Source organism: Sorex araneus, chromosome 2 (assembly GCF_027595985.1).
Source record: "Sorex araneus isolate mSorAra2 chromosome 2, mSorAra2.pri, whole genome shotgun sequence".
Taxonomy (NCBI): Eukaryota; Metazoa; Chordata; class Mammalia; order Eulipotyphla; family Soricidae; genus Sorex; species Sorex araneus.
Genome location: NC_073303.1, coordinates 249,045,541 through 249,071,594, shown reverse-complemented (window position 1 = coordinate 249,071,594; position 26,054 = coordinate 249,045,541). Strand labels below are relative to the sequence as shown.

The following is a 26,054-nucleotide window of genomic DNA, read 5'->3' as shown; positions in this document are numbered from 1 at the left end:
GGGAGGGTTGGGTGAAAATTAACATCCCCATTTCTGGCCAGAGGAAACTGGGGCCCAGAAGGGGAATGAGCTAAAGTCCCAGAGTTGACAAAAATGACAGAACCAGGAAGCAACTTCAGAGTTTTGGGTCCAATCTGAGAAGATAAGGCCGGGGGAGGAGGGGCGCAGAGTTGAACCACCTTTGGGCATGGAGGAGCAGAGAGCATGAGTATGGCACAGGGTGGGTGTGACTCAGAGGCTGATTGCAGCTTTTTTTTTTTTTTTTTTTACTTTTTGGGTCACACCAGGCAATGCAGAGGTCACTCCTGGCTCTGTACTCAGGAATCACTCCCGGCGGTGCTCAGGGGACAATATGGGATGCTGGGAATCAAACCTGAGTCGGCCGTGTGCAAGGCAAATGCCCTACCCGCTGTGCTATCGCTCCAGCCCCTGATTGCAGCTTTGTGGGGTGCCATGATGGTTTGTTTTTGGTTTTTTGGGGGGGGGCGTTTCTTTGTGTGGCACCAATCTCAGGAGTTACTCCTGGCTCTGCACTCAGGAATCATTCCTGGAGGTGCACGAGGGACCATATGGGATGCTGGGAACTGAACACATACAAGGCAAACTGTTTTCCCTGCCATTCTAACTCTTCCACCCTCGTGGGGCCATGAATGGACTATCAAAACCCTTTCGCAGAGGGTGTAGGAGAAGCATGACCTGGGGGTGTGTTGCTAGAAGGATCTTGCAGAGACATTTCTCTTTCCCCTAGGTACAGGGGCTTGCGAGAGCCCCTTTAAATGAGCTTTTCAGGGCTCAGGGAGATAGCCCAGGGGATAAGGAGCTTGCCTTGCACACAGCCAATCCCAGTTTGATTCTCAGCACCACACAGGGTCCTCAGACCCCAACGGGAGTGCTTCCCTGAGCACAGAGCCAGGAGCAAGCCCTGAGTACTGCCAGGTGTATCCCCCTACCAATCAATTCATAAATAGATAAATGAGCTTTTCAGGGCCCAGGCATGTCAGGGGCCAGGGATATGGCTGGAGCAGGGGGTGGCGAGATAGCATAGGGTGAAAGCACTTGTCCTCCAGGTGACAAAACCCCAGCACCCCCTACGGGGTGTTTCCATAAGCCCCACCAGGAGTGATCCCTTGAGCACTGCTGGGTGCACCCTCCCAAAACCAAAACAAGAAACAAACGAGGTGGGGGAGAAAAAGGTTAAAGGAGCTTTTCAGGCTGTGACCCTAGCTTCCGGAAATGCCAGTTTCCTCCTCTGAGTAACTAGGGGTCTAGTCTGGTTTGGGGGTTCAGGGAGACTGGGCTTTTAAAGGGATCTGGCAGGAGTGAGACAAGGTCCTTTTAGTTATTTTTCTTTGTTTAGGGGCCACATCCAGCGATGCTCAGGGGTTACTCCTGGCTCTACATTCAGGGATCACTCCTGGTGGTGCTTGGACGACCCCATGGGACGGCTGGGCATCGAACCCGGGCCAGGCGTGCCGCAAAGCAAGCGCCTTCCCTGCTGTACTATTGCTACGGGGCCCCAAACCAGGTCGTTTTCCAGGCTGAGGGGGACAGATTTCAGCCAGGCTGTTGTTTTGTCTTGTAAAGATCCCCAGTGAGCACTGGGCACAGGCTGGCGGTGGGCGTCTGGGAGCGGGGGAGGGGGCGACAGCTGTTTCTCTCCCAGCCACGGCTGGGCCTGGCCTTCATCCATCCTCAGCCCGGAGCTGGTTTCTAGGCAACGGGATGGATGCAGGGATGGTTCGGAGGGAAGAGAGCTATAAATAGGGGAGGAAGAAAACAAAAATAAAGTTCCCGAGAGATCAGTAGAACCACAGTACCAGGGGCTGGGTGCAGGGAGGCCAGGAGGGAGGCGGGCAGAAAGTGGGGGCACGGGGAGAGCCCTGGGGGGCTTTCATGAGGGTGAGAAGCCAGTGTCCAGCCTGAAGAACCTCAGCGTGGAGATCCGGTGGAGAGAGAAGACAGCGCTCACCTCGCATTAGGCCAGCCCCGTTTTGAATCTCCCGCACCGCACAGGGGCCCCGGGAGGACCACCAGGGGTCGCTCACGAGCACAGAGTCGGCGTTCTGGGTCCTCCGCTTTCCTCCCACTGATAGTCAATGTGGAGCTGGAGCAATAGCGCAGCGGGTAGGGTGTTTGCCTTGCACGCAGCCGACCTGGGGTTCGATTCCCAGCATCCCATATGGTCCCCCAAGCACCGCCAGGAGTAATTCCCCCGAGTACCGCCAGGAGTAATTCCTGAGTGCAGAGCCAGGAGGAACCCCCGAGCATCGCCGGGTGTGACCCCAAAAAGTTTAAAAAAAAAAAAACAATGTACTGGGGCCAGAAGTACTGGACAGCAGGTAAGACACTTCCCTTGCTGTGGCTGGCCTGGGTTCAGTCCCGGGCATTCCATAGGGTCCCCTGAGCCTCATTAGGACTGATCCCTGCATCCAGCGCCAGGAGGAACCCCTGAGTAATGTGGATGGGGCCAGGAGGAGAAATCTGGGGACGACCTTTAGGGCTCAGACTCGCTCACACCCAAGTGATGCTCAGGGGCTACTCCTGACTCCGCACCCAGGAATTACTCCTGGTGGTGCTCCGGTACAATAGACTGAGCCTAGATCAGCCAATCGCAAGGCAAACACCCTCCCCACTGTACTATCCCTCTGGCCCCCAAGACTTCTTCTTTTTCTTCTTCTTTTCAAAAAAATGTTTGGGTCAGACCCAGCAGTGCCCTGGAGTTACTCCTGGCTCTGCACTCAGAGATAAGTGGCTGATGGGCCCAGGGGACTATATGGAATGCCAGGGATTAAACCCGGACAAGTTCCTTCCCCGCTGTACTATCATTCCTCATTGTGTATCCTTGCCACTGCACCTTCCTGCCAGTTCCAGCGGGAGGCTGACCAGTGATGGCCTTGCTTCTAAGAACAGAGAATGATCAAACAACACACAGCAGGGACACCAGGTCCAGGCCTGAAATGAACCCTGTGACACCCCCCCCATCACACACACATAGCTCCCCCCCCCCCGCCCAATGATACACCCACTCTCTCTTGCCCCCTGTGAACTTGGGCCACCAGCTCTTGTGGTTTCTGCTCCACAACCTCAGCAGTGGAGAATTCCGAAAGTTTGTTCAGAAAAATTCTGTGGGTTGGGGAGGGAGTGAGGAGGGTAAAGGGGCCACGGGTATGTCCCAGCAACATAACTGAGTGCAGATAAATGGGGACCACCCCCCAAATAACCGTGGAGGGTGGCTGCTTGTGAAATTGATGGAGCTTGTGATGGAAGGATGCAGGCAAAACTAGTACGGCTATGTTGGAGGATAGAAGAGGGCTGGAGTGATAGCACAGGGGGGAGGGCATTTGCCTTGCACACCGCCGATCTGGGTTCGATCCCTAGCATCCCCGATGGTCCCCCAGCACCCCAGAAATAATTCCTGTGTGCATGAGCCAGTAACCTCTGTGTTTCGCTGGATGTGACCCAAACAAACAAACAAACAAAAAATACCCAGATCACCCCCAAACCTTGTAGGTGGACCAGAAACATCTTTCTAAGTCAAATTCAACTGGAGACCAACAGTTTGAAAACGCCTGTGGGTTGTAAATAATGTCTTCTTTTTTAGAGGAGGGGGGGCACACCTGGTGATGCTCCTGGTGGGGTTTCAGGGAACCTTATGGGGTATCGGGGATCTAACCCAGGTCGGCGGAGTGTAAGGCAAGCCCTCCCCGCTGTACTCTCTCTCCAGCCCCTGTAAACAGTGTTTTATTTTTAGCCCGCAAGGACTTGAAGCTCCTAGTACTTGGAGTCAGAGAGATTCAAGTCCACCAGCTTGCTCTCCCTACGCCAGACGTTGGCCAGTTGCCTCTTATTTTCGAAAAGAAAGCCCCCCCTCCTCCCCCCCCCGACACTATATTGCAAGCCAAGATGACCGGAGCAGACCGATGACCGCAGCGTTCAAGGTCTCCGGGGTTGGGGGGGGGGATCTGGCACCCCCTTCCTCCCTCTCGCCTGGCCCAAGGCTCAGGAAAGGCGGGAAGACGAGACCCGACTGCAGTTGGAACGGAGGTCCGGCGCAGGAGGGGAAACGGAGCCGGAGTTTGCGCAGGCGAAATTAGGTGGGGAGCGCCCGCACCCCCCACCCACCCAGTCCCGTACCCCCACCTCACGCCTGCGGCAAAGGGTTTACGCAAGGCGAGGGGCGGGGTCACTGCGGCAAAAGGCCGCAGCGGGAACCGGGCGGGGGCCTAGCGGGTGGGGGCGTGGCCTCAGGGCGCCACTCTAGAAACCAATCAGAGCAGCGCTTTCGCCGGACGGAGGCGGGGCCTCTGTGTAGAGCCGCGCTGACTCCGCCCCCTCCTTCCCCGCTGCGTGGCGGTGTTGGGGGCCCTCTAGTGCCAATCCAGACCCGCTGAGCGCTCCTGGCAGGCGCCTGAAGAGCGTCCTCGTCTAGCCCGTAAACTTGTGATCTAAGGTGCGTCTTGGAGAAAGGCAGAGCATCGGTGACCAGACACTGCCCCCTCCCGCTGCCCATTTCCTTGGGTGGGTTTCTCTACCTTGGGCAGGTGTGCAAACGTCCCGGAGTGGAAGAGTTCAGTGCCCGGCTGCCCGCGCCTTTCGGTTGCTTCCCGCACCTGGTCTTGGAGGGGGTTTCTCCGCGGTGCACAAAACTGTGCGCACGCGCGCGGGTCTTGCGGGTTGGACACCCCGCGTACACGCTCTCGCCCGAACGCGCCGCCGTGCCAGCAGGGGCGCGCATGCAAGACCCCCCGTGTGCCTGGTCTGCTAGCCCCTCATTCCCCGGCCACCCACTTTCCAATTTCACCCTGCACCCCCGGCAGGCATCTTATTATCCAGTAGGTGGCGCCACCTTACTGCCTCCAAGCCAACTGGGTGTCATAGCATAGCGGAGGGGCGAGATGGGGCAGAGGGTGGGGACCACTTACCCCTACCCCCGTGTCATCGGATCGGGAGGAGAGGATGTGGAGACGAGACCCAAGCTAGTCTTTTTGGGGGGCTGAGTGTGCTAGGTCCCAAAGAGGAGATAGAGACTGCTGGGCTCACCCGCCCCCACCCGGCCCCCACCCCAGCTCTGCCCGTGCAGCGCCAGCTACAGACAGATTGGCTTTATTCATGGACACGCGGGGGGCGGCCGGGCCCGCCCACCCGGGACACGCTCACACAACGGGATGGGGGGGGACTCTCCATGCCACAATCACGACACACAACGCCCGCGCTTGGACCCGGCCGGCTGGGGGAGGGGGCGTGGCACAGCCTGTCTCCGGGTTTTGGTGGTAAAGGGGCGGGGGAGGGTGGGGGGAGGAAAGAGGGTTCTTGGGGTCGAAGTGGTGGGACTGGAATGGGGGGTGGGTGGGAGAGGAGCTCTGGGGCTGCTCCGGGAGCCCCTCGGAGTCTCCGTCGAGGGTGGGCCATGGGAAGCTGTCGCTTATCCGATCTTGGTTTAAAAACACAGAGAACATGCTACATCCGCGCAGACGCTGGACGCGAGGGGCGGGCGGGGGCTACGTCGAGATTGAGGGGGATGCCGCGGCTACAGCCCCGGCCCTGGCCGCGCCCCACGGCTGGACACGGGCTTGGGAGGACAGACGGATGTACAGACACAAACACAGGCTCCGAGGGGGCCGCCCCGGAGCAAAGGAAGATCTCGAGAGTGAGTGAGAGAGAGTGTATGTATAGTGTATGTGTGCGTGTGTGCGCGCGCATGTGTGCGTGTGCGTGTGTGCGCGCGCATGTGTGCGTGTGCGTGTGCGTGTGTGTGTGTGTGTGGTTGAAGGACAGCCCTGGCTTTTGGGTTTTGGGGGGCGGGGTAGGGGACCGGGGAAGGATTGTGCTGCTGGTGGGGGCGCCGTCCTGGGCCCTTACGCCTCTGGCTCATACTCCTGATACTCCTCCTGCATCAGAGGGATGGGGAGGTAGGGAGGTGGGGAAGAGCAAAAAAAAAAGGGGGGAGGGATTGTAGACCAATCAGGATAGCTTCTGGCCCTGAGACCCCGCCCCTTCCCTCCGGGGACCGCACAAGCTCCCAATTGGACGGCGTCTGACGCCGAGACCCTTTCCCCCGAAGAAGCACCCAATCGCACAGCTTCTGGTCCTGAGACCCCACCCCTTCCCCCCACCCGATGCTCCCGGACAGGGATGCCAAGCCAGTCTATCTTCTCTCCCAGATGCCAGCTCTTGGGGCCTGGATTCTAGATAAGGGGGGAGTGGGGTGTAAAGCTCCCAGGGCCAGCTATTCTGCCAGGGGAGAGGTGCCAGCCTCCCACCAGCGGGAGAGGCTCTTTATGCTGGGGGGGGGGATGCCCCAAGCCCCACCCAGCCCTAAAGTCTCTCACCTGGGGCGCCTCGTCATAGCTCTCCCCTTCTGGCTCCATCATGGGCTCAATCAGAGGCTCCTCGCCAGCTTCCTGGGCCACCTCCTCAGGCTGTGGGCAGAGAAGGGCCAGGGACAGTTAGGACAGTGGGGGAGAAACACCCTCCTCCCCACCCTAGGAGCCCTCCTCCCTGTCGCCTGACCCTGGAAAGATTTGGGCTGACTCCGGGGATGACTCAGATCTGTCGGCAATCTGTCGACCAGAATCTTAAATTACAGGCCGGCACCATAGAGGTGCAGCAGGTGGGACCCTTGCCTTGCAGGCGGCCCACCAGGATTCAATCCCACAGGGTTTCCCCCGCACCCCGCCGGAAGTGATCTCTGAGTGCAGAGCCAGGGAGAAGCCCTGATTATCACTGAATGTGACCCCAAAAATAGGGAAAAAGGGGGGCTGGAGGGATAGCACAGCGGGTAGGGTGTTTGCCTTGCACGCGGCCAACCCGGGTTCGATTCCCAGCATCCCATAGGGTCCCCTGGGCACCGCCAGGAGTAATTCCTGAGTGCATGAGCCAGGAGTGACCCCTGTGCATCGCCGGGTGTGACCCAAAAACAAACAAACAAACAAAAACCCAAAAAATAGGGGAAAATTTTTTTTTTCAATTTGAAGTGCTTTGGGGCTGGAGCAATAGCACAGCGGGTGGGGCATTTGCCTTGCACGGGACCAACCCGGGTTCGATTCCCAGCATCCCATAGGGTCTTCTGAGCACTGCCAGGGTTGATTCCTGAGTGCATCGCCAGGTGTGACCCAAAAAGCAAAAAAAAAAAAAAAAAAAACCAATTTGAAGTGCTTTGATGTGGGAAGAAGGTATGAGGGGTGAAATCTACATCCCTCTTTCACTGCAGGAAGCAAGGTGGTGGTGGTGGTGGTGTTGGAGAGTCCCATTTTGCTGTCCTCGGGGCCGGAGGGAGCATGCTGTCACCTCTCTCTCCTTAGTGGCAGACCCAGGCGGGCCCCAGAGACAGCCAGGGAGGCTGCTCGGGGCTGCAGAGAGGTGGGGCGTGGGGCCAGCGCGCGCCTCCCCGGGACTGTGCGCCATTCCCCAGCCACCTTCCACCCGTTCCTCCCCTAGGGCCCTGCCTGGCCTGGTTTCTTCAGCTGTTGCTATTTTCAGCTAAGCTGGAAGCAACGGCGGCGCAGGGTGCAGCTTGGATGTGTGAGCTAAGACTCTCCCCTCCCCCTTACATCTGCTACTGGGGCGGCATGAGAGCGAGGCGGGGGTGGGGGTGGGGGCTGCCGGACACATGGCCAGCCACCTGCAGGCCAGCGCATGCGTGTGCCCACACCGGGGTCAAGCTGGCACCCACCTAGTCAAGGGCAGAGAGCTGGTCATGTGCCTGGATCTTTATTATTTCTTGGCGGGGAGAGGGCACACCCGTTGGTGCTCAGGGCTTACTCCTGCCTCTGCAGTCAAGAATCACTCCTGGTAGGGCTCAAGGGGACCATCTGGGGTGCTGGGGGTTGGAACCTGGGCCAGCTGTGTGCAAGGCAAGTGGGGCGGAGGGCACAATCCGGCTGTGCTCAGGGATGACTCTTGGCTCTGTGCTCAGGGCTGACTCCTGGCTCTGTGCTCAGGGCTGACCCCTGGCTCTGTGCTCAGGGCTGACCCCTGGCTCTGTGCTCAGGGCTGACTCCTGGCTCTAAGGTTCAATTCCGAGGACTGACCCTGGGGTGGCCACATACAAGGCAAACACTTTACCTGCTGTTCTATCTCTCCACTCACTCCTGTATCTTATAGGGGACCCACCACTTTCTCCCATCTCCACCCATATCCCCTGTCCCTAATGCACAGAGGAAGGAGTCCTGGGTGGCTGGGAGACTGGCCTGGGGACCAGCTGGTGCCATAGTGACCCCAGCTTGAGGCCAGGCAGATTCAGCTCCCTTTTTTTCTTTTTTATTAAATTTTATTTTTGGGTTACACCTGGCGATGCTCAGGGGTTACTCCTGGCTCATGCACTCAGGAATTACTCCTGGCAGTGCTCAGGGGACCACATGGGATGCTGGAAATCGAACCCGGGTTGGCAGCATGCAAGGCAAACGCCCTCCCCGCTGTGCTATCACTCCAGCCCCAGATTCAGCTCTTTTTTGCTGTGCAGGAAGCATCGGAGCTGCCAGATCCTTCCCGGGCTCCGCCGAAGCAGGAGGTGGGGAGATGTTCATTCTGGGGACAAGCCACCCAGCTCCTGCGCCCAGAATCCGTTAGCACCGAGAGTTCCAGGTCCAGCTCGGGACCAGGAGAAGACCTCAACACTTCAGGGCCACAGTGATAGGACAGCAGGGAGTGTGTGTTTGCCTTGCACGTGGCTGACCTGGGCTCGATCCCCGCCATCCCATAGGGCCCCTGGGCACTTCCAGGAGCAATTCCTTAGTGCAGAGCCAGGAGTCACCCTGCACATCATTGGGTGTGGTTCCCAAAGGAAAAAAATAAATAAATAAAAATAAACAAATTGGACCTCCCATGTGCATTTTTAAAAAATGGGGGGGGGCGGGCTACAACATGTTGGGGTGTAGAATTTGCAGGCAGGAGTCCCGGTTCTTTGGTTTTGTTTTTGGGGCCACACCCAGCTGTGCTCAGGGCTCACTCCGGGCTCTACACTCAGGGATCACTCCTGGTGTGCTCGGGGGAATCCCGTGTAGAGCCAGGGATTGAAGCCAAGTGGAATGCATGCAAGGCAAGCACCTAATCCGTGGTGCTAACTCTCCAGTCCAAGACTCTTGGGTTCGATCCCTGGTCCTTCACGGCCCTTTGAGCACCACCAGGAACAACTTCTGAGCACTGTGCCCAGAGTGGCCCCTGAGCACTGCCAAGAAATCAGAAAAAAAAAATAAAACATTAAAAAAAAATCTCAGCTCGGGACCGGAGAGATAGTACAGTGGGTAGAGCGCTAGCCTTATTCACGGTTGACCCAGGCTCAGCTCCCAATATCCCATATGGTTCCCTGAGCACCTGATTACTGAGCACAGAGCCTGAGGTACCCCTGAGGACCACCAGGTGTGGCCCAAAGGAGAAAAAAAACCAGAATCAGAGCCAAGCTAGGACCTGCTCACAGTCAAATAGAGTCTTGAAGGGTTCCGAGGGCGCATCTCTTCATCCCGAAGTGTGCCTGAATAGAGCTGTCTGGTTTGGGGCACAAAAGCATGGCCAAACGACACCCCCTTCTTGGGGGAGCAGGCCTGTACAACCTACTTGCCCCCCTGTCCCACCTCTGCTCACGCCTGCCTCAGGGCCTTTACACCTGCTGCTCCTTCTGCCTGGAACTGACATCACACTTGGTCAGCCTTATCTGGGGGTGTCAGCTCCAGTGGCACCTCCTAAGACACCCTCCCTGCTAAAATCACTCCACTCTCCCCACTCCTCCTCCTCATAGCACCCCTGGCAAGGCAACCAATCATCTTGCTTGCTTGGCTCTTTCCTATTTTCCGCTTCCATTGTCAGTTCCAGGAACCGAGACACCTGGATTCCCCACCCCCACCCAATCCCCGGGCCCCCCCAGAACCAGTCTTCCCTGGCCGAAATGATTGTGGAATGAAAGGTGTGGATGGTCAATGACATACGCAGCTATGACAAGGAAAAGTCAAGGGGTGCCGCCAAGTCACGTTCTGGGGGTGCTCCCAGCCCCCATGCCCCTTCGTACACACCTGCTCTGAGCTGAGTCTAGCGCGACCCCGAGTCCCATTGGCACGTGCCACAGACCCGAGTGTGGGGAGGAAGCAAGCGGGAAGTGTGTGGGTGGGCCGAAGGCACGCGCATGCATGCCCATCTGTGCTTGCGCGTGCGTGTGCAAGTGTACATGTGTGTGCATGCAGCCAGACACCCGCTCACCTTCAGATCGGTCGGGAATTCCTCCTTCTTCACCAGGCCTGTGGCTGCCGCGATGTTGCCCGCCCCGGAAAACACGGCTCCCCCCAGATGTGACGCCTGCTCCTTGGTTTTCTCAGCCACTGGGGCAGGAAGAAGGTGGGGGGCCAGGGTGAAGCAGGCAGAGGGGCCACCTTCCCCGGGGAGCACCTCCTCCCTATAGCCAAGCCCCTCCCCCTAGGAAGAATATGGGGTGTCCTCTTCCAGCTCTTCGGGCACCCTCGGGATACCCAGTGGGAGGCGGGGAAGGAAAGGGGCGGGGCTAATACCTGAGGCCACGCCCTGTACCACGCCCTCTCTGGTCTTGCTTCCTGTAGAGAGAAGGAAGGAAGGAGTGAGGGGTGGGAACTGTGGGTAAGGCGCTTTGGCCTTTTTTTTGTTTGTTTTTTGGGTCACACCCGGCGATGCACAGGGGTTACTCCTGGCTCATGCACTCAGGAATGACTCCTGGTGGTGCTCGGGGGACCTTTTGGGATGCTGGGAACCGAACCCGGGTCAGCCACGTGCAAGGCAAATGCCCTACCCGCTGTGCTATCGCTCCAGCCCCCAGGCTGCCCCCAGCTCCATACCGGCATACCATATGATCCCCCCACCCACCCACCCCGAGCACAAAGACCCCATACCTACTTCCTTGGGGTTCCAATGCCCTCATCAAGCCCAGAGGCACGCTGTACTTGTAAATGGCTCTTGCAGCCCGTCGTATCCTGGGCTCGGGGTGCCGCAGGACAGACAGACACAGAACCACAATCAGGCCTCTCCCAGCTCCTAAGTGGCTTAACTGGCATCCAAGTTTGAAGTTTTCTTTTTTTTTTTTTTTTTGCTTTTTGGGTCACACCCAGCAATGCACAAGGGTCACTCCTGGCTCATGCACTCAGGCATCACCCCTGGCGGTGCTCAGGGGACCCTATGGGATGCTGGTATTTGAACCCGGGTCGGCTGCGTGCAAGGCAAATACCCTACCCGCTGTGCTATCGCTCCAGCCCCCCCAAGTTTGAAGTTTTCTGATCCCATCACCCGCATCTCAAAGGGAAGAGTGGCTGACACCTATGGTTTCCGGGGCGGGGGGAAGGGCGACGAAGAGGTTGCAACTTGGTCTCTTGGTCTCATGAATATGGGGGCGGCGGGGGGGGGGGGAGAAGGGAAGCTGATCTTAGGTGGTGGGGAAGGGGCTGTGGTGGTAGAGGTGCTCAAAAAAAAAGTGGGATCCTCGGGCCAGAACGATAGTACAGCGGGGATGGCGTTTGCCTTGCACCCGGCCCACCCAGGTTCGATCCCCGGCACCCCATAGGGTCCCCTGAGCACCGCCAGGAGTAATTCCTGAGTGCAGAGCCAGGAGTAACCCCTGGGCATCGCTCGGTGTGACCCAAAAAGCAATAACTAAATAAATAAATAAAAGGTGGGATCCTAAGATCTTGCAAACTTACCCCACAGCAGAGGGAGCTGGAAATGGGGAATCTGGGTAGGCAGAGGGCGGGGAGGAGGCGGGGATGCATGAAAGAGAGGGGATTCTCAGGGCCAAGGTCCGCCAGGTCAGGAGACGGGGAGGAGAGGCTGGAGATGCCCCCACTCATTCTCATGCCCCCCGCCCCCCGGATGTTTGCTGCAACTTCTCTATACCAAATTTTGGGTGCTACCGTGTGTGACATCTGATGGGGGGAGGGAGGGGCAGGGTCCAGGCTGGGAACCTCAAATCCTAGGGTGAGGGATTTCCAGCCTCTAGGCCAGACAGGAGGGAGGTGGGGGCGCCACCTGGGGGGGGAGGGTGTTAGAGTGGCGTTTGGGGTCAACATTGAAAATCCAGACAAAACAGAAAGAGACGCCCCGTTAGAGCCCCAGCTGAAGCACAGGACCAAGCCACAAGCACTTCAAATCCTCAGGAACTGGGGTTGGAGAGAGTCCAAAATCCCGCCAACCTGGGTTCGATTCCGGACAGCGCATAGGGTCCCCCAAGCGCCGCCAGGAATGACCCCTGAGCCCAGAGCCAGGAGGAAGTCCTGAGCACGCGGCCAGCCCTGGACAAAGCATTGAGGAACGGTGAAGTCATTGGGGAGGCAGGGGAGAAGCTGGAGGTGTCAATCAAAGGGGAAGGGCGGTGCCAGTCTGTTAACCGGTACTGACCGTCCATAGGACCAAGGGGTCAGCAGAGCAAAAGAAATGGGAGGGAGAAACCCTTCCCCGACCAAAAAAAAAAAAAAGATTTTGGGGCCGGAGCAATAGTACAGCAGGGAGGGCATTTGCCTTGCACACGGCCGACCTGGGTCCGATCCCCAGCATCCCATATGGTCCCCCGAGCACCGCCAGGAGGAACTCCTGAGCATCGCTGGGTGTGACCCCAAAAAGCCCTCCACCCAAAAAAAAACATGAAAAAAAATGGGAGGGAGGACAGAGCTGGGTGGGGGTGAGGTGGGGGTGGGAGAGTAAAGATGGTTCCATCTTTTCCTGGTTACCCCTCTGTCCTCTGTCCATCTGGGAGCTCTGGCTTCCTGTGATCTGTTCTGTCCGCAGAGCCCCGGGAACCTTTCTACTACGAAATCAGTTCCTTGCACTATAAGAATGCCTTGTCCAGGCCAGAGCAATAGTATAGCACATACGGTGCTTGCCTTGCACGGGGCAGACCCGGGTTCGAGCCTGGCATTCCACAGTATCTCCCTAGCACTGCCAGGAATAACTCCTGAGTGCAGAGCCAGGAGTAACCCCTGAGCATTGCCAGGTGTGACCACAAAACAAAACAAAACAAAACAAAACAAAAATAAGAATGCTTTGTCAGGGGTCTGGAGGGATGACATAGCACAAACCTTGCAAAGTGCCAGACCTGGGTTCAAGGCCCCACCTGAGCAGAGAGGAGGCCTTGAGCACCGATGGGTGTGGCCCCCCAAGACAAACAAACAAAAAGCTTTGAGCATCTGCTCATCTTTCCCGGATCATCTTCCCCTCCTTGGCACCTGTCTTTTCTGCCTTCCTCACCCCCTATGTGGCTCTTTAATCAAATGCCAGACACCCTCAAAGGGCAAAGATGGAAGGGGAGGGGTGTCGGGGCTAGAATGGTAATACAGCAGGAGGGCATTTGTTTTGCACACAGTCAACCTGGATTTCATCCCTGGCAGCCCATATGGTCCCCCGAGTCTGCCAGGAGTCATTCCTGAGAGCAGAGCCGTAAGCACCACTGAGTGTGACCACCCAAAAAAAAAAAAAACTCAAAAAGGATGGGGGTGTCCCCCAGGCAACTCCCAAGTGGTCTTGGGGGTGTCCCCTTGCAACGCCTAAGTGGTCTAGGAATATATTTCACAAGATCACAAACCTGCTAGACTCAAGTCTCTCATCCCATTTCAGTCTGCAGAGGGGATAAGTCAACTCCACGTGTTCAAAAAGATCCTGAATTACCACTTGTCACTTAGAGGTGCCAGGTTTGTGGGGGCAGAGAGGAGCTTTTCTGCTGTCTGCCCCCCCATTTTTTTTTTTTTTTGCTTTTTGGGCCACACCCGGCGATGCACAGGGGTTACTCCTGGCTCTGCACTCAGGAATTACCCCTGGCGGTGCTCAGGGGACCATATGGGATGCTGGGAATCGAACCCGGGTCGGCCGCGTGCAAGGTAAACGCCCTACCCGCTGTGCTATTGCTCCAGCCCCCCCCCCCGTCCCCCCATTTTTGGGGTTTTGTTTTTGGGCCACATCGGGCAGTGCTCCGGCTTCCTCCCAGCTCTGTGCTCAGGGATCACTCCTGACGAAGTGCTCTCCTGGGGAGGGCGGCGATGTCTCTCTCCTTGGGAGACCATTCAGGATGCAGGGTCTCTGTGTCCCAGGTAAAAATCCTGCCACTAGACTATTGCTCAAGTGCCAGCTGCCTCCCTTTTCTTGTTTGTTTGTCTTGGGTCACACCTGGCTATTCCCTGCCCTCTCTGCCTCCACCTTCCCCTGCCTTTTTTTTTGGGGGGGTGGCACAAACCCGGCAATATTCAGGGGCCACTCATGGTTTTGTACTCCTGCAAAGGCTCAGGAACCATATGGGGTACCGGGTTTTGAACCCGGGTCAGCCATGTGTAAGGCAAAACACCTTATCAGCGGTAGTATTGCTTCCCAGCCTCACTGTAGCACTGTCGTCCCATTGCTCATCGATTTGCTCGAGCGGGCACCAGTAACGTCTCCATGGTGAGACTTCTTGTTACTGTTTTTGGCATATTGAACATGCCATGGGGAGCTTGCCAGGCTCTGACGTGCGGGCGGGATACTCCCGGGAGCTTGCCGGGCTCTCCGAGAGGGACAACCCCGTCCCCTATTTTTGAGTAGTGGTTGTTCAGTGGGGCTCAGGAGTTTCAAGGATGGAACCCAGGACCCCTGCATGCAAAGCCTGTACTCTGCCCTTTTGAATTCCCTCTCCCCCCAGCTATCTCCCTTTATGCAAATTTATGCAAATATTAATTGGGCCCCCTTCTCCTTTCCACTTAGGGTGACAAAATTTTTTGTTGTTGGTTCGGGGGCCACACCCAGTCATGCTCAGGTTCTTTGCGCAGGGATCCTGGAGGGGCTCAGGGGACCCTATGGGATTCTGGGGATCAAACCCGGGTCAGCCGCTCTGTCCTGTCTATCACTGGGTCCCTTCAAGAGAGCAATTCTCACAGCTGGGGTCATCTCTGATGCCAGCTGGCAGCTTCTTCTAAGCCGGTGGACCCAGAGGAGGAAGAACAGTGGTGGAGCCCAGGTCTTGGGGAGGCCAGCAAACAGAAAGAACAACCAAAGTGGAGGCAGCTGGAGAGGAGGGCTAAGAGGGCACCCAGATAATAACACGGAAGAGGGGTTCAGTACTCCGGGCTGCAGGCGGCCTTTCGGAGTGACTCATGCTGGGCCCCAGCTCCAGCCTCAGATTGCACCCGCTGTGTGACCTTGGCCAAGAAGACTCTCTCCTGACTCCGGGAACCCCGTTTTGCCCCAGTGTGTGGAAAGATTGGGGTGAGCAGACCCTGGCATTACTCCCAGAGGACACGCTCACGACCAGGGCCCAGGCGATGAAGGAGACGCAGAAAAAGGACAGCTGTCTGCTTCCATCACGACAGTGGACCTCAGCCTTCTGGTGGAGGCCCCCTTCTCCCCTTTTTCCTGTTGCCCACTATCTCCTCGGCTGATCTCGGGGACCCAGGCTCTCTGGCTAACCCCCAAGGGCCATGGTCTAACCCCGCCTGGTCTGCTGACTCACAGCTCTCGTGCCCTGACCCCCCCACCTCCCTGCACCCTCTTTGGAGACCCGCGGCTGGGTCCCCCGCAACCCCACCGAGGGTGGAAGCCCTGGCCCTCTCACAAGCCCCGCCCCTCGCACAAAGCCCCGCCCCTGACCGCATTCGCCCCGCCCCTCGACCGCAGCCCCGCCCCTCGCCCACCGACGTAGAGGACGCCCTCCTTGGTCTTCTCCGCTGCCTCGGTGACCCCCTGCTTGGTTTTCTCCGCGGCGGCCACGACGCCCTCCTTGGCCATGGACAGGCCCTTCATGAACACGTCCATCCTGGCGGTCTGCGGGAGGGATGCGAACACACGGGCGCCGCTGGTGCCGCACCCTCACTCCGCCCCGTCCCGCGACCCGGGTCGGGGCTGGTGGGCGGGGGGGAGACGGACTCCCCCTCCCCATCCTCTTGAGACACCCCTCCACATGCGGGCCACAGCTGCCGACTGCCTGATCTGTCTACCCCAGGCCCCCCCAACCCCCTGCGCCAGGCCACTGGGCCGCGCGGCCTGAGTCCTAGCGTCCTTGAAACCCGGGGACACGAAGGGGCCGCCCCCTCGGTTATCCGGCGCGCCGAACCGGAGTGCCCAGACAGACATCCGCGCGGGGCACACGGCCACGCTCGCCGACCCCCACCCTCACCCCACCCCCCGACGGACACGGTCCCGTGCACATACAGGACACTCAGGCTTTTGCAGACCCGGAACGACAGGTAGACACCGCGCGGGGTGCACGCTAACACGCACCCCTGGCGCCCTTCGTGGGGGCCCCCCCTTTCCCATTTCTAGCTTTTCCCCATCACCCCCTCCAGCCCTATCTCCGGACCCAGCTCCAGCCCGTTCCGTAACCCACTTAGGCCCTCACCTTCGCCGGTCCCTTGCACACCCCACCTAGCAGCCAGCCCCTCTCCCCGGCTCCCGGCGCTCGGCCACCTCACCTGGATTCGGGGCCGGGCTGGTGGGATGGAGGAAGCGGCTGCGGCAGCGGCTGCAGCGGGTACACCCTGGGGGGCTTGGCTCGGCCCGGCTGGGGTGGGTTAGGGGAGCGATGGGGGATGCAGGCGCTCAGGTGGGTCTGCAGCAGGCGGGGGCGCCGGCCCTGAGCCGGGGCGCAGCAAAGCCCTGGCCTGGGGTGCGTCGCCAGCCACACCGCTCGCGCCTTGCGCCCTGCCCGCTCGCGCGCTCCGGCTCCGGCGCTGCGGCAGCTCTGAGCTCAGCGCCCCCCCCTGGCGGCCGCGCCGCCCCCTCGGCCTGACTGACAGGGGGCGGGGAGGGTGACATCTCCGCGGATCCCGCGAGCCTCCCGGGGCGCGCTGGGGACGCGCCACTGGGAACCCCGAGGCGTCACACTTGCGCCCTGCTCCCCGCCCCACCCTCCAGCGCCTCGGCTTGGGGGGAGGGGGCAGTGCGGCGCGCCCGAGTCGGAAAGAGTGCTCGGGCCCTGGCTTGGCTTTGGCTTGGGGGTTCTTTGGGGGGTGGGGGGCGAAGGGCGGTGCTTTTTAATGAAGGGGGTGGGGACGAACCTTAGGACTCGCGTTTGCGCTACCGTCAAACGCGGAGAGTTCGCTTAGCCGCGGGCCTCGCAGGTTAGAAGCTGGAAATAGTAAAAAGAAAAGGAAGTAAAAGAAAAGGCAACTGTCTTTTACCCACGGTACCCAGGTTTTATCCAGGTTGTTTATAGTGTGCGTGTGTGTGTGAGTGTGTGTGTTGCGCGCGCGCGCACACATGAGCGCGCGCGCCTGCTGGCCAAGATGAGGTGCAAGGCAGAGAATAAAGAGGTTAACCCAGAAAACAGACAAGCCTTGTGGGAAGTGTTCAGGAAGGTAATAAAGTGGCCGAGTGGGGTGTCACACAGAGACGACAGGAGGGAGCGGAGTCTAGGGCTTCAATGAATGAGGATGGACCCGATTCACCCTGTGAGAATGTGAGTGAGAAATGGACCCCCTAGAGAGCTCCAAGGACAAAGGGGTGAGGGCCAGGTTTGTGGAGAAGAAGCTGCCATGCAAAGGTCCTGGGCCTGGACTGTGCTCGGGATCAACTTAAAGGCAGGACAACTATGGGGCCGGAGCGATAGCACAGTGGGTAGGGCATTTGCCTTGCACGCGGCCGACCCGGGTTCGATCCCCGGCATCCCATAGGGTCCCCCAAGCACTGCCAGGAGTAATTCCTGAGTGCAAAGCCAGGAGTAACCCCTGAGCATCGCTGGGTGTGACCCAAAAAGCAAAAAAAAAAAAAAAAAAAGGCAGGACAACTGGAGAGTCAGAAGGAAGGGATCCCCCAAGATCATCGTGGAGGCGGGGTGAGTTGGTGAGGAGACAGTGACAGTATGATCTCTCAGACTCTCAACATCTCCCAATGGGGCCTGAAGTGATGGTACAGCAGGTAGGCACTTGCCTTGCCTTTGCCAACCCAGGTTCAATCCTGGGCATCCCATAGGATCCCGGTAGCACCCTGGGAATGATCCTTGAGCCCAGACCCAGGAGAAAGCCCCTAACACTGCTGGCTGTGGCCCCCTCCAAAAAGATAATAAAACTGGCAGGGTGCTTGCTTGGCACACTACCGACTAGGTTTGATGCCCAGCATCGTCTATTGTCACCTGAGCCCCATTAGGAGTGAGCTCAGAGCCAGGAGTGCTCCCTGAGCACCACCAGATGCTGCACAAAGCAGAACAAAGCAAAGCAGGTGACTTTAGGCCAGAAATGTGACTGGGGCGGAGTGATAGCACAGCGGGTAGGGCGTTTGCTTTGCACGCGGCCGACCTGAGTTCAATCCCCGGCATCCCATATGGTTCTCCAAGCACCGCTAGGAGTCATTCCTGAGTGCAGAGCCAGGAGTAACCCCTGAGCATCGATGGGTGTGACCCAAAAAATGCAAAACAATATAATATTAAGACCCAAGTTTGACTCCTCCACCCCTCTCAGAGAGCCCGGCAAGCTACCAAGAGTATTGAGCCGGTGTGGCAGAGCCTGGCAAGCTACCCGTGCCTATTGGATATGCCAAAAACAGTAACAATAAGTCTCTTAATGAGGGATGTTACTGGTGCCCGCTCGAACAAATCGATGAGCAATAATAATAATAATAATAATTAATAATAATAAAAAACAGAAATGTGACTCATTAGTAAAACCCATGTGTTGCATCCATGTGACCTGGTTTTGATCTCCAGCACCAAAAAAAAAAAAAAAAACAGACAAACAAAAACCCAACAACCAGAAAAAAGCAACACCAACAAATACATCTGGATGACCTGGCAGCTGGGCCTTGGGAGTCCCACGGGAAGTCAACTGGCAGACAAGCAGGAGGGGCGGTGTAGGCTCTGGGAAGAGCCTGAGCACTGTGGTTGGACAGGCTAGAGGTGTGACAGGTGATGAATGAGGGCTGGGGGTCAGGAGCCAGCAGGAGCAAGACCCGGGGGTGAAAAAAAAATGCTCTCAGGCTACTGGCACAACTACAAATTGGCGCCTGCATTTTGGAAGGCAAGTTGGCTGTGTTTACACAAAACACGAAATGTATGCGCCCATTGAGCCAACGGCTCCCCTTCCAGGAATTTATCCCTTGGATCTCTCCTCGAACAGGCGGCGGGAAAACTTTTTTTTTTTTTTTTGCTTTTTGGGTCACACCCAGCGATGCTCAGGGGTTACTCCTGGCTTTGCACTCAGGAATTACTCCTGACGGGTGTCTGGGGACTTATGGGGTCCCAGGGATCGAACACAGGTCACAGGCCTGGAAGGCAAATGTCTTTTACCCACTGTACTATCTCCTGCTCCCAATTTCAGCACATTTTAATTCTATTAAAAGCTACATGCGGGGCCGGAGCGATAGCACAGTGGGTAGGGCGTTTGCCTTGCACTCGGCTGACCCGGGTTCGATCCCCGGCATCCCATATGGTCCCCCGAGCACCGCCAGGAGTAATTCCTGAGTGCAAAGCCAGGAGTAACCCCTGAGCATCGCTGGGTGTGACCCAAAAAGCAAAAAAAAAAAAAAAAAAAAAAGCTACATGCCAGGGCCTGGAGCAATAGCACAGAGGGTAGGGCGTTTGCCTTGCACGGGGCCAACACGGGTTCGATTCCCAGCATCCCATAGGGTCCCCCGAGCACCGCCAGGAGTAATTCCTGAGTGCAAAGTCAGGAGTAACCCCTGAGCATCGCTGGGTGTGACCCAAAAAGCACACACACACACACACACACACACACACACACACACAAAAGGCTACATGCCAGGGGCCGGGAGGGATAGCAAAGAGAGTAGTAGGGCATTTGCCTTGCACGCACCTGACCTGGGTTCGATCCCTGGAACCCTATAGGGTTCCCCAAGCCTGCCTGGAGTAAGCCCTGAGCACTGCGGGGTGTGGCCCTAAAACATAAGCAAAAAACAAGGCTGGAGAAAGGTTAGGCTAGCAAATTAGGATGCATAAGAAATTACAAGAAGGAAATGCACAATCCTGCACCTGGTTGTCGAATAGGATACATATTGAGATCCCTAGTATACAGACTCTCTGCAACTACTTCCTAGAACCTGTTAACACTAATTGCTTCTGGCTGACAGGGGCAGGGACTCAGGGAGCAGGATCTGTGGCTTCCGCCTGTGTTGTATGCCGGCTGGCACAGCCAGCAATATTGTGGATTCTGTTTCATACCTCTGGGACTCTTGACTCTGAGGGGTTGCCCGTTCATAGAGAATTTACATTTCTTCTTCTTTGTTTGTTAGTGTCTATTTTGGCCACATACAGCGGTGTTCATGGATCACTCCTGGCTCTGCGCTCAGGGATTACTCCTGGCGGTGCTCAGGGGACCCTATGAAATGTTAGGGATTGAACTGGGGTTGGCTGCTTGCAAGGCAAGTGCCCAAACTGTTGGACTATTGCTAAGGTCCAACAGTTTGGGCTGGTATCGCCAGCCCCAATACCCACCCATCACCCCCAAATCCTTTGGAGATTCTCTTAGTAATTTAGTGACCTGGCATTTCGTAATTTAGTAATTCTCTTGGTTAATTTAGTAGAGATTCTAAATTAACCAAGGACCCGCTGGTTAATTTCAAACCCATCCACCTTCTCACTGGTAGCCAGAAGGTGCTAGCTAGTCCCCGGTTCCTGGGAATCTGTCAAGATCTAGATCCTACTTAACAGGTGTGATTCTTTTTTGTTTTTTCTTTTTGAGTCACACCTGGCTCTGCACTCAGGAATGACTCCTGGCGGTGCTTGGGGGACCCTATGGGATGCTGGGGATCGAACTCGGGTCGGCCGCGTGCCAGGCAAACGCCCTACCCGTTGTGCCGCAGGTGTGATTCTTCTTAACCTGGAGCCAGGCTTCAAGGCTGGTGGGGGTGGCGGGGGTGGGGGCAGAAGAGCTTTATTGCCTGAGTACCACCTGGTCCCTGCTTAACCTCCCATTTTACAGATGAGGCACATGCAGTAGAGGCTGATTGTTCCTTAGTCAGGTGGCAGGGGTCAGGGCAGGCGGGATTGGCTGAACGCTTCTGCAGAGGGGCTTCCCTCTCTCATGAGTGGGCGGACTCCGGGTTAAAAGGCTGCAGCTGGGGCCTCCTCCAGCCGGTGGGTCCCGTGACGCCCAGTAGGATGGCGGCTGCCGACCCTGTATGTTCCCCTCTGGAACCCTTGCAGAGGGCCGCGGACTTGGTTGCGGGGGAGTCACATCCTCACTTCTGACTCCTTCCTTTTGCCAGACCACAGGGGCTGACAGTGCCACCCAGGACTGGGAGAAGGAGGCGGAGAAAGAGGAAAAGAAAACAAAGGAAGCTGCAGGAGCGTCTGTGGGGAGGGGCACAGGGACCCCCAAATCTCCCAGGGCTCCGCTGGGCCTGAGAAGGAAAGGCTGGGAGGAAAGTGCTCCGGGACTCAAGATTCTACTGCACCCACTCCTGACCAGGTAAGGCGACCCCTACTCAGCGGCCAGGGCAATCCCTTCCGGTCCCCAAAAGGCCAGAGTGGGCTAAGACTTGAGCCTGGTAGGGTCCCTTGGCCTTCTTAGCCTAGAACCCTGGATTGTTTTGTTTGTTTGGGGACCACACCTGGCGTCCTCAGATCTTGCTCCCGACTCTGCACTCAGGGGTCACTCACTCTTGGAGGTATTTGGGGGACCCTATAGGATGCTGGGGATCGAACCCGGGTCAGCCGCATGCAAGGCAAGTGCTGTCCTATGGCTCCGGTCCCAGAACCCTGAAATTCCTGGTTGAAACACTTCCCCGCAAACCCACTTCCTAAAGACACCCGAGTCCAGTTGCTGAGAGATTTGGGGGAGCCCCAGGGGCCCTCTGCTCTCTCCGAGTCACCCCCTTCCCAGGTGGGCTCTGTGGTTCTCCAAAAATGACAGAAGCCGAGCCTGGCGTGATAGTCTGCAGCTCATCACCAAGTTTGACACGGTGGAGGATTTCTGGGCGTGAGTGCTGGCTTGCCCCGAGGTGGTGGGAGGGGGAGGGGCCAGGGGGAAGCTCTCTCTGGTGGGGACCCCTGGACAGTTGGACCCTTGTTGGGAAGCAGTTTCTTCCTCATCCTGCCCAGCCCTTCCCTGGTGCTTTCAGCATTTGCTGAGGGCAGGGGCTCCCCTTCTGTCTCGGTGTGGGAGGGGGTTTCACGGGACCTGGGGCATCCCACTGACCCTCAACCTTTTTGGGGCTTAGCGCAGGGGGAAGCAATCTGTTACCATTTTTTTTTTTTTTTTTTTTTTTTTTTTGCTTTTTGGGTCACACCCAGCAATGCTCAAGGGTTACTCCTGGCTTTGCACTCAGGAATTGTTCCTGGCAATGCTTGGGGGACCATATGGGATGCCGGGGATCGAACCCGGGTCGGATGTGTGCAAGGCAAATGCCCTACCGGCTGTGCTATCGCTCCGGCCCCGCAAACTGTTATCATTGATGTAACTGTTCCACTGCTCTGTGACCTTGGTCAAAACCCTTGCCCTCTCTGAATCACTCTCAGCCACCCAGTAAGGATTCAGTCGTTTCGGTGTCCACAGGTGATCAAGAAGTGTGTTGACAAGCATGGCAACAGCCTCCAGGTTCTAGAAACAAGTCCTCACATCACCCCCCCACCTCCCGCCCCCAAGTAGGGGTTTGGGTGCTCAGGGAACGCTCTGGAAAGGAGATGGGCGTTGAGGGCTTCTGGAGGGAGGGAATGCCAGGAAGGGGGAGCCAGCCCAAGGCTGCAGGCTGGAAGGTGGGTGGAGGGCAGGGAGGCCTGGCAAGACGTCAAGGGGGCAGAGCCAGCCGGAAGTAAGGCAGGGGTGGACTAAAGAGTCGTAAACGGTCCTCGTTCGTTTTTTGTACGTTTATGTGTGTCTGTGAGCTGGAGCGATAGCACAGCGGGTAGGGCGTTTGCCTTGCACGCGGCCGCCCCGGGTTCGATTTTTCCGTCCCTCTCGGAGAGCCCGGCAAGCTACCGAGAGTATCCCGCCCGCATGGCAGAGCCTGGCAAGCTCCCCGTGGCGTATTCGATATGCCAAAAACAGTAGCAACAAGTCTCACAAGGGGGACGTTACTGGTGCCCGCTCGAGCAAATGGATGAGCAAATGGATGAGCAAAGGGATGACAGTGACAGTGATATGTGTCTGTGGGTTCTCTCCAGAGTGTACAGCAACATCAAGCTGGCCAGTAGGCTGTCCACGGGCTGTGACTACGCCCTGTTCAGGGTAAGCTTGGCCTCCCTGCCTCCCTCCCAGAACGCAGGAGACATTGTGGATTCCTGGCTTCTGCAACACCCTTAGGTGTCCCCAAGTCCTGAGTGCCTGTCCTGGGCCCGGCCCCTCCCCTCCGAGCGATGACCCCGCCCACCAAGCAGTGGCCCCTCCCATAGCACTCGTTGGCTCCGCCCCACGTGTGTCTGTTACTAGCCTTGAGTGCATCTGGTCCAGGGGAAATCTCCTCAATAAAGCAGACACGCTGGTGCTGGGCTCTGACAGGTGACACATGTTGCGGCTCCCTGATCGTCTCCACACCAGAGCTCAGAGGAAAGCGGGGTGCTGAGCGGCTGGGGGAACCCCCTTTGTCCATAGAGGCTGGAGGCAGAAGCAGGGCTGGGGAGAGTTTCCGGAGCCCCCATTCCCCTTTAAGCAAAGAGAGGCTGGTGGTTTCTGCCCTCAGGATGGCATTGAACCCATGTGGGAAGACAGCATGAACAAGAAGGGTGGACGCTGGCTGGTTTGCCTGGCCAGGCAACAGCGACACACGGATCTGGACCGCCTGTGGCTGGAGACGGTGAGTGTGTGTGTGTGTGTGGGGGGGGCGAAGGGGCTCCCCAGGAAAGGGACTGGACTGGCTGCTGTGATGTCAGGGGCCGCAAGACTGGTTTTACTGGAATTCTCATTTACACATCCAGTCCCCCCTACCCCCCCGCCACTCACCCCTCCACCCCGCTTTTTTGTTGTTGTTGTTTTGTGTCCAGCTGCTGTGTCTGATTGGGGAGAACTTTGCAGAGCATGGACCGGAAGTGTGTGGAGCTGTTATCAACATCCGCACCAAGAGGGACAAGATTGCTGTGTGGACCAGGGAGGCAGAGAACCAGGAGGGTGTCCTGCATATTGGGTGAGGGGCACCTCTGGGAGCACGTGGGGTGCTGGGTCCCTTCGAGGGCTGAAGGTGAGAGGATGGTGGTTTGTTCCCCCGCATAAATCCCTGAAATTCCTCCAAGTCCAGTCTTTCCTTACCTGAGCGAAGGATGTGGAATCTGGTGCCTAATTTCTAGAACGATTTTGCATTAAAGAGCCCTCTATGTCTGGGGCTGGAGAGACGGTACAGAGTGGGGGGGGGGTGATGCTTGCCTTGCATGCAGCTGACCTGGGTTTGATTCCCAGCACCCAAGAGTGTCCCCTTGAGCCTGCCCGGAGTGATCCCTGCCTGAGAGCAGAGCCAGGAGTAAGCCCTGAGCACTGCCCGGTGGCTCCAAAACAAAAAAAACAGCCAAGAACAAACATCTTACTTCTGGGTTTTAGCTGGGTTAGACACAAAACAGGTACTGTAGCTGGTACCAGGTAAGGGCTCTGAGCAGATGACCAGGTTATCTAGCTGTCTTGCTAACTAGCTGTCTCACTATTACATACTTCTTCATTCTGCAGGCGTATCTACAAGGAACGTCTGAGGCTCTCCTCCACGGCCATCATTGGGTACCAGGCTCATGTAGACACAGCTGTGAAGAGCAGCTTCTTACCCAAGAACAAATTCATGGTGTGAGGGATCCGGAGGGTGCTGGTTGCACCACCATCTTTGGGCAGAACTCATTCTTTCCTCTCCCGAGGTGAAACACAAAACTTCTGTTATTGTTGGACTCTGCAACACCCAGCAGAGCTCAGGGGCTATTCCCAGCTCTTAGGCTCAAGAGCATCCCTGGTGGGAATCACTTGATGGTGCCAGGGAAACTAACCAGGGTTGGCCACATGCAAGGCAAGTGCCTTACTTGGTACTCTATAGATCCACAAACTGGAGTTAGTGCTCAGCAAGAGGGCAGAAAACCACGTTCCTTGTGTGGTGGGGGATAAGGGATCAGTGGATCTTTCTAGGATCCAGCACTGTTCTCTGTGCAGGTCCTGGTGGGAAGAAAGTCAGGTCTGGGATCCACATTCTTCCATATTGGGGGGTGGGGTGAGGAATGGGGTTCAAGGTCACGAACAGGAACCAAGTCTTTGGAGACAGGGATGGGGGTTTCTTCACCACTCTGGTCCCTTTGCTTCCAAACCTTTGTGGGTTGTTTGATTCTAAGTGGAGTGTTGGAGTCCACCCCATTTCCAGTCCCCTTGACTAAGTGAGGGTCACTGCACCTCCCAAGGGATGGAAGATTACTTGTGGAACACCATCCTGCAGAGATGTGGGGGACTGAGACAACCTTGTGACTAGGGGTATCTGGGTCTTACCTGCCACGGTGCCCAGATGAAGCAGAAGTTGGGTGGATGGGAAGACGGTGGTCTTATGGCATTGGATTAGGAATTGGAGGATGGTGGTGCAGCTGGTCGGGAATTAGGATGGACTAAGGAGTAGCTGAGCTGGAAGCTTGAATCCTTTTAGGATCCTGTTCTAAATAAATACTTTGGAATGCATTGGGATGATTTCTGGTTTTGATTTTTGGCCACACCCAGTTATGATCAGGGTTTACTCCTGGATCTGCACTCAGAGATCACCCCTGGCAGGGCTCAGGTGGACCATATGGGGTGCTGAGGGTCAAACCCGGGTTGGTCACATACAAGACAAACGTCTTACCTGCTATACTATCTCTGCAGCCCCCCCCCAGCCCTTGTCTTAGGACATAGAAAGCAAACTACCGCTGAGCTGCATCCCTGAAGAAACTGGAGTGATTTTATATACACGGGCTTTAAAATTGGATGGATAAGATTCACCTCTCCTGTTTGGCTCGCGTCCTGCTTTGAAGGGGCTTCCAGGTGCCAAGGGACCCATCAGGGTCCACGCTGGTGTGGGAGGGAGAAGTATGACTGCAGGGCTTCAATCACCCAAAGGGCTGAGTCAGAGATGGGCTAAGATGTCCCCCGGCAGCAGGAAAGGCGCTCACAGACCCAGGCGGCAGCATCTGCTCTGGGTTTGAGTCAGGAAACAGAGCTGAATCTCTGGTGAATCATGCATCGGATTCCACTCGCTGTAGCAAAACATTCTGTGACTTATCTTAA

General features: G+C 57.1%; 2 protein-coding genes across 2 annotated transcripts; one reads left to right on the top strand and one right to left on the bottom strand.

Moving 5' to 3' along the window:
* Window positions 1–5,087: 5,087 nt before the first annotated feature.
* On the bottom strand, window positions 5,088–16,692 carry SNCB (synuclein beta). The gene is made up of 6 exons (XM_004611437.2): window positions 16,371–16,692; window positions 15,594–15,723; window positions 10,494–10,535; window positions 10,189–10,307; window positions 6,330–6,419; window positions 5,088–5,888 (listed from the first exon to the last, which is right to left on the bottom strand). Exons 2-6 carry the CDS (start codon window positions 15,712–15,714, stop codon window positions 5,856–5,858), a joined length of 405 nt encoding a protein of 134 aa, XP_004611494.1. The 5' UTR covers window positions 15,715–15,723; window positions 16,371–16,692; the 3' UTR covers window positions 5,088–5,855.
* On the top strand, window positions 15,860–24,978 carry EIF4E1B (eukaryotic translation initiation factor 4E family member 1B). The gene is made up of 8 exons (XM_055124749.1): window positions 15,860–15,901; window positions 16,029–16,145; window positions 21,115–21,317; window positions 21,732–21,827; window positions 23,012–23,075; window positions 23,527–23,640; window positions 23,828–23,967; window positions 24,498–24,978. Exons 1-8 carry the CDS (start codon window positions 15,860–15,862, stop codon window positions 24,610–24,612), a joined length of 891 nt encoding a protein of 296 aa, XP_054980724.1. The 3' UTR covers window positions 24,613–24,978.
* Window positions 24,979–26,054: the final 1,076 nt, after the last annotated feature.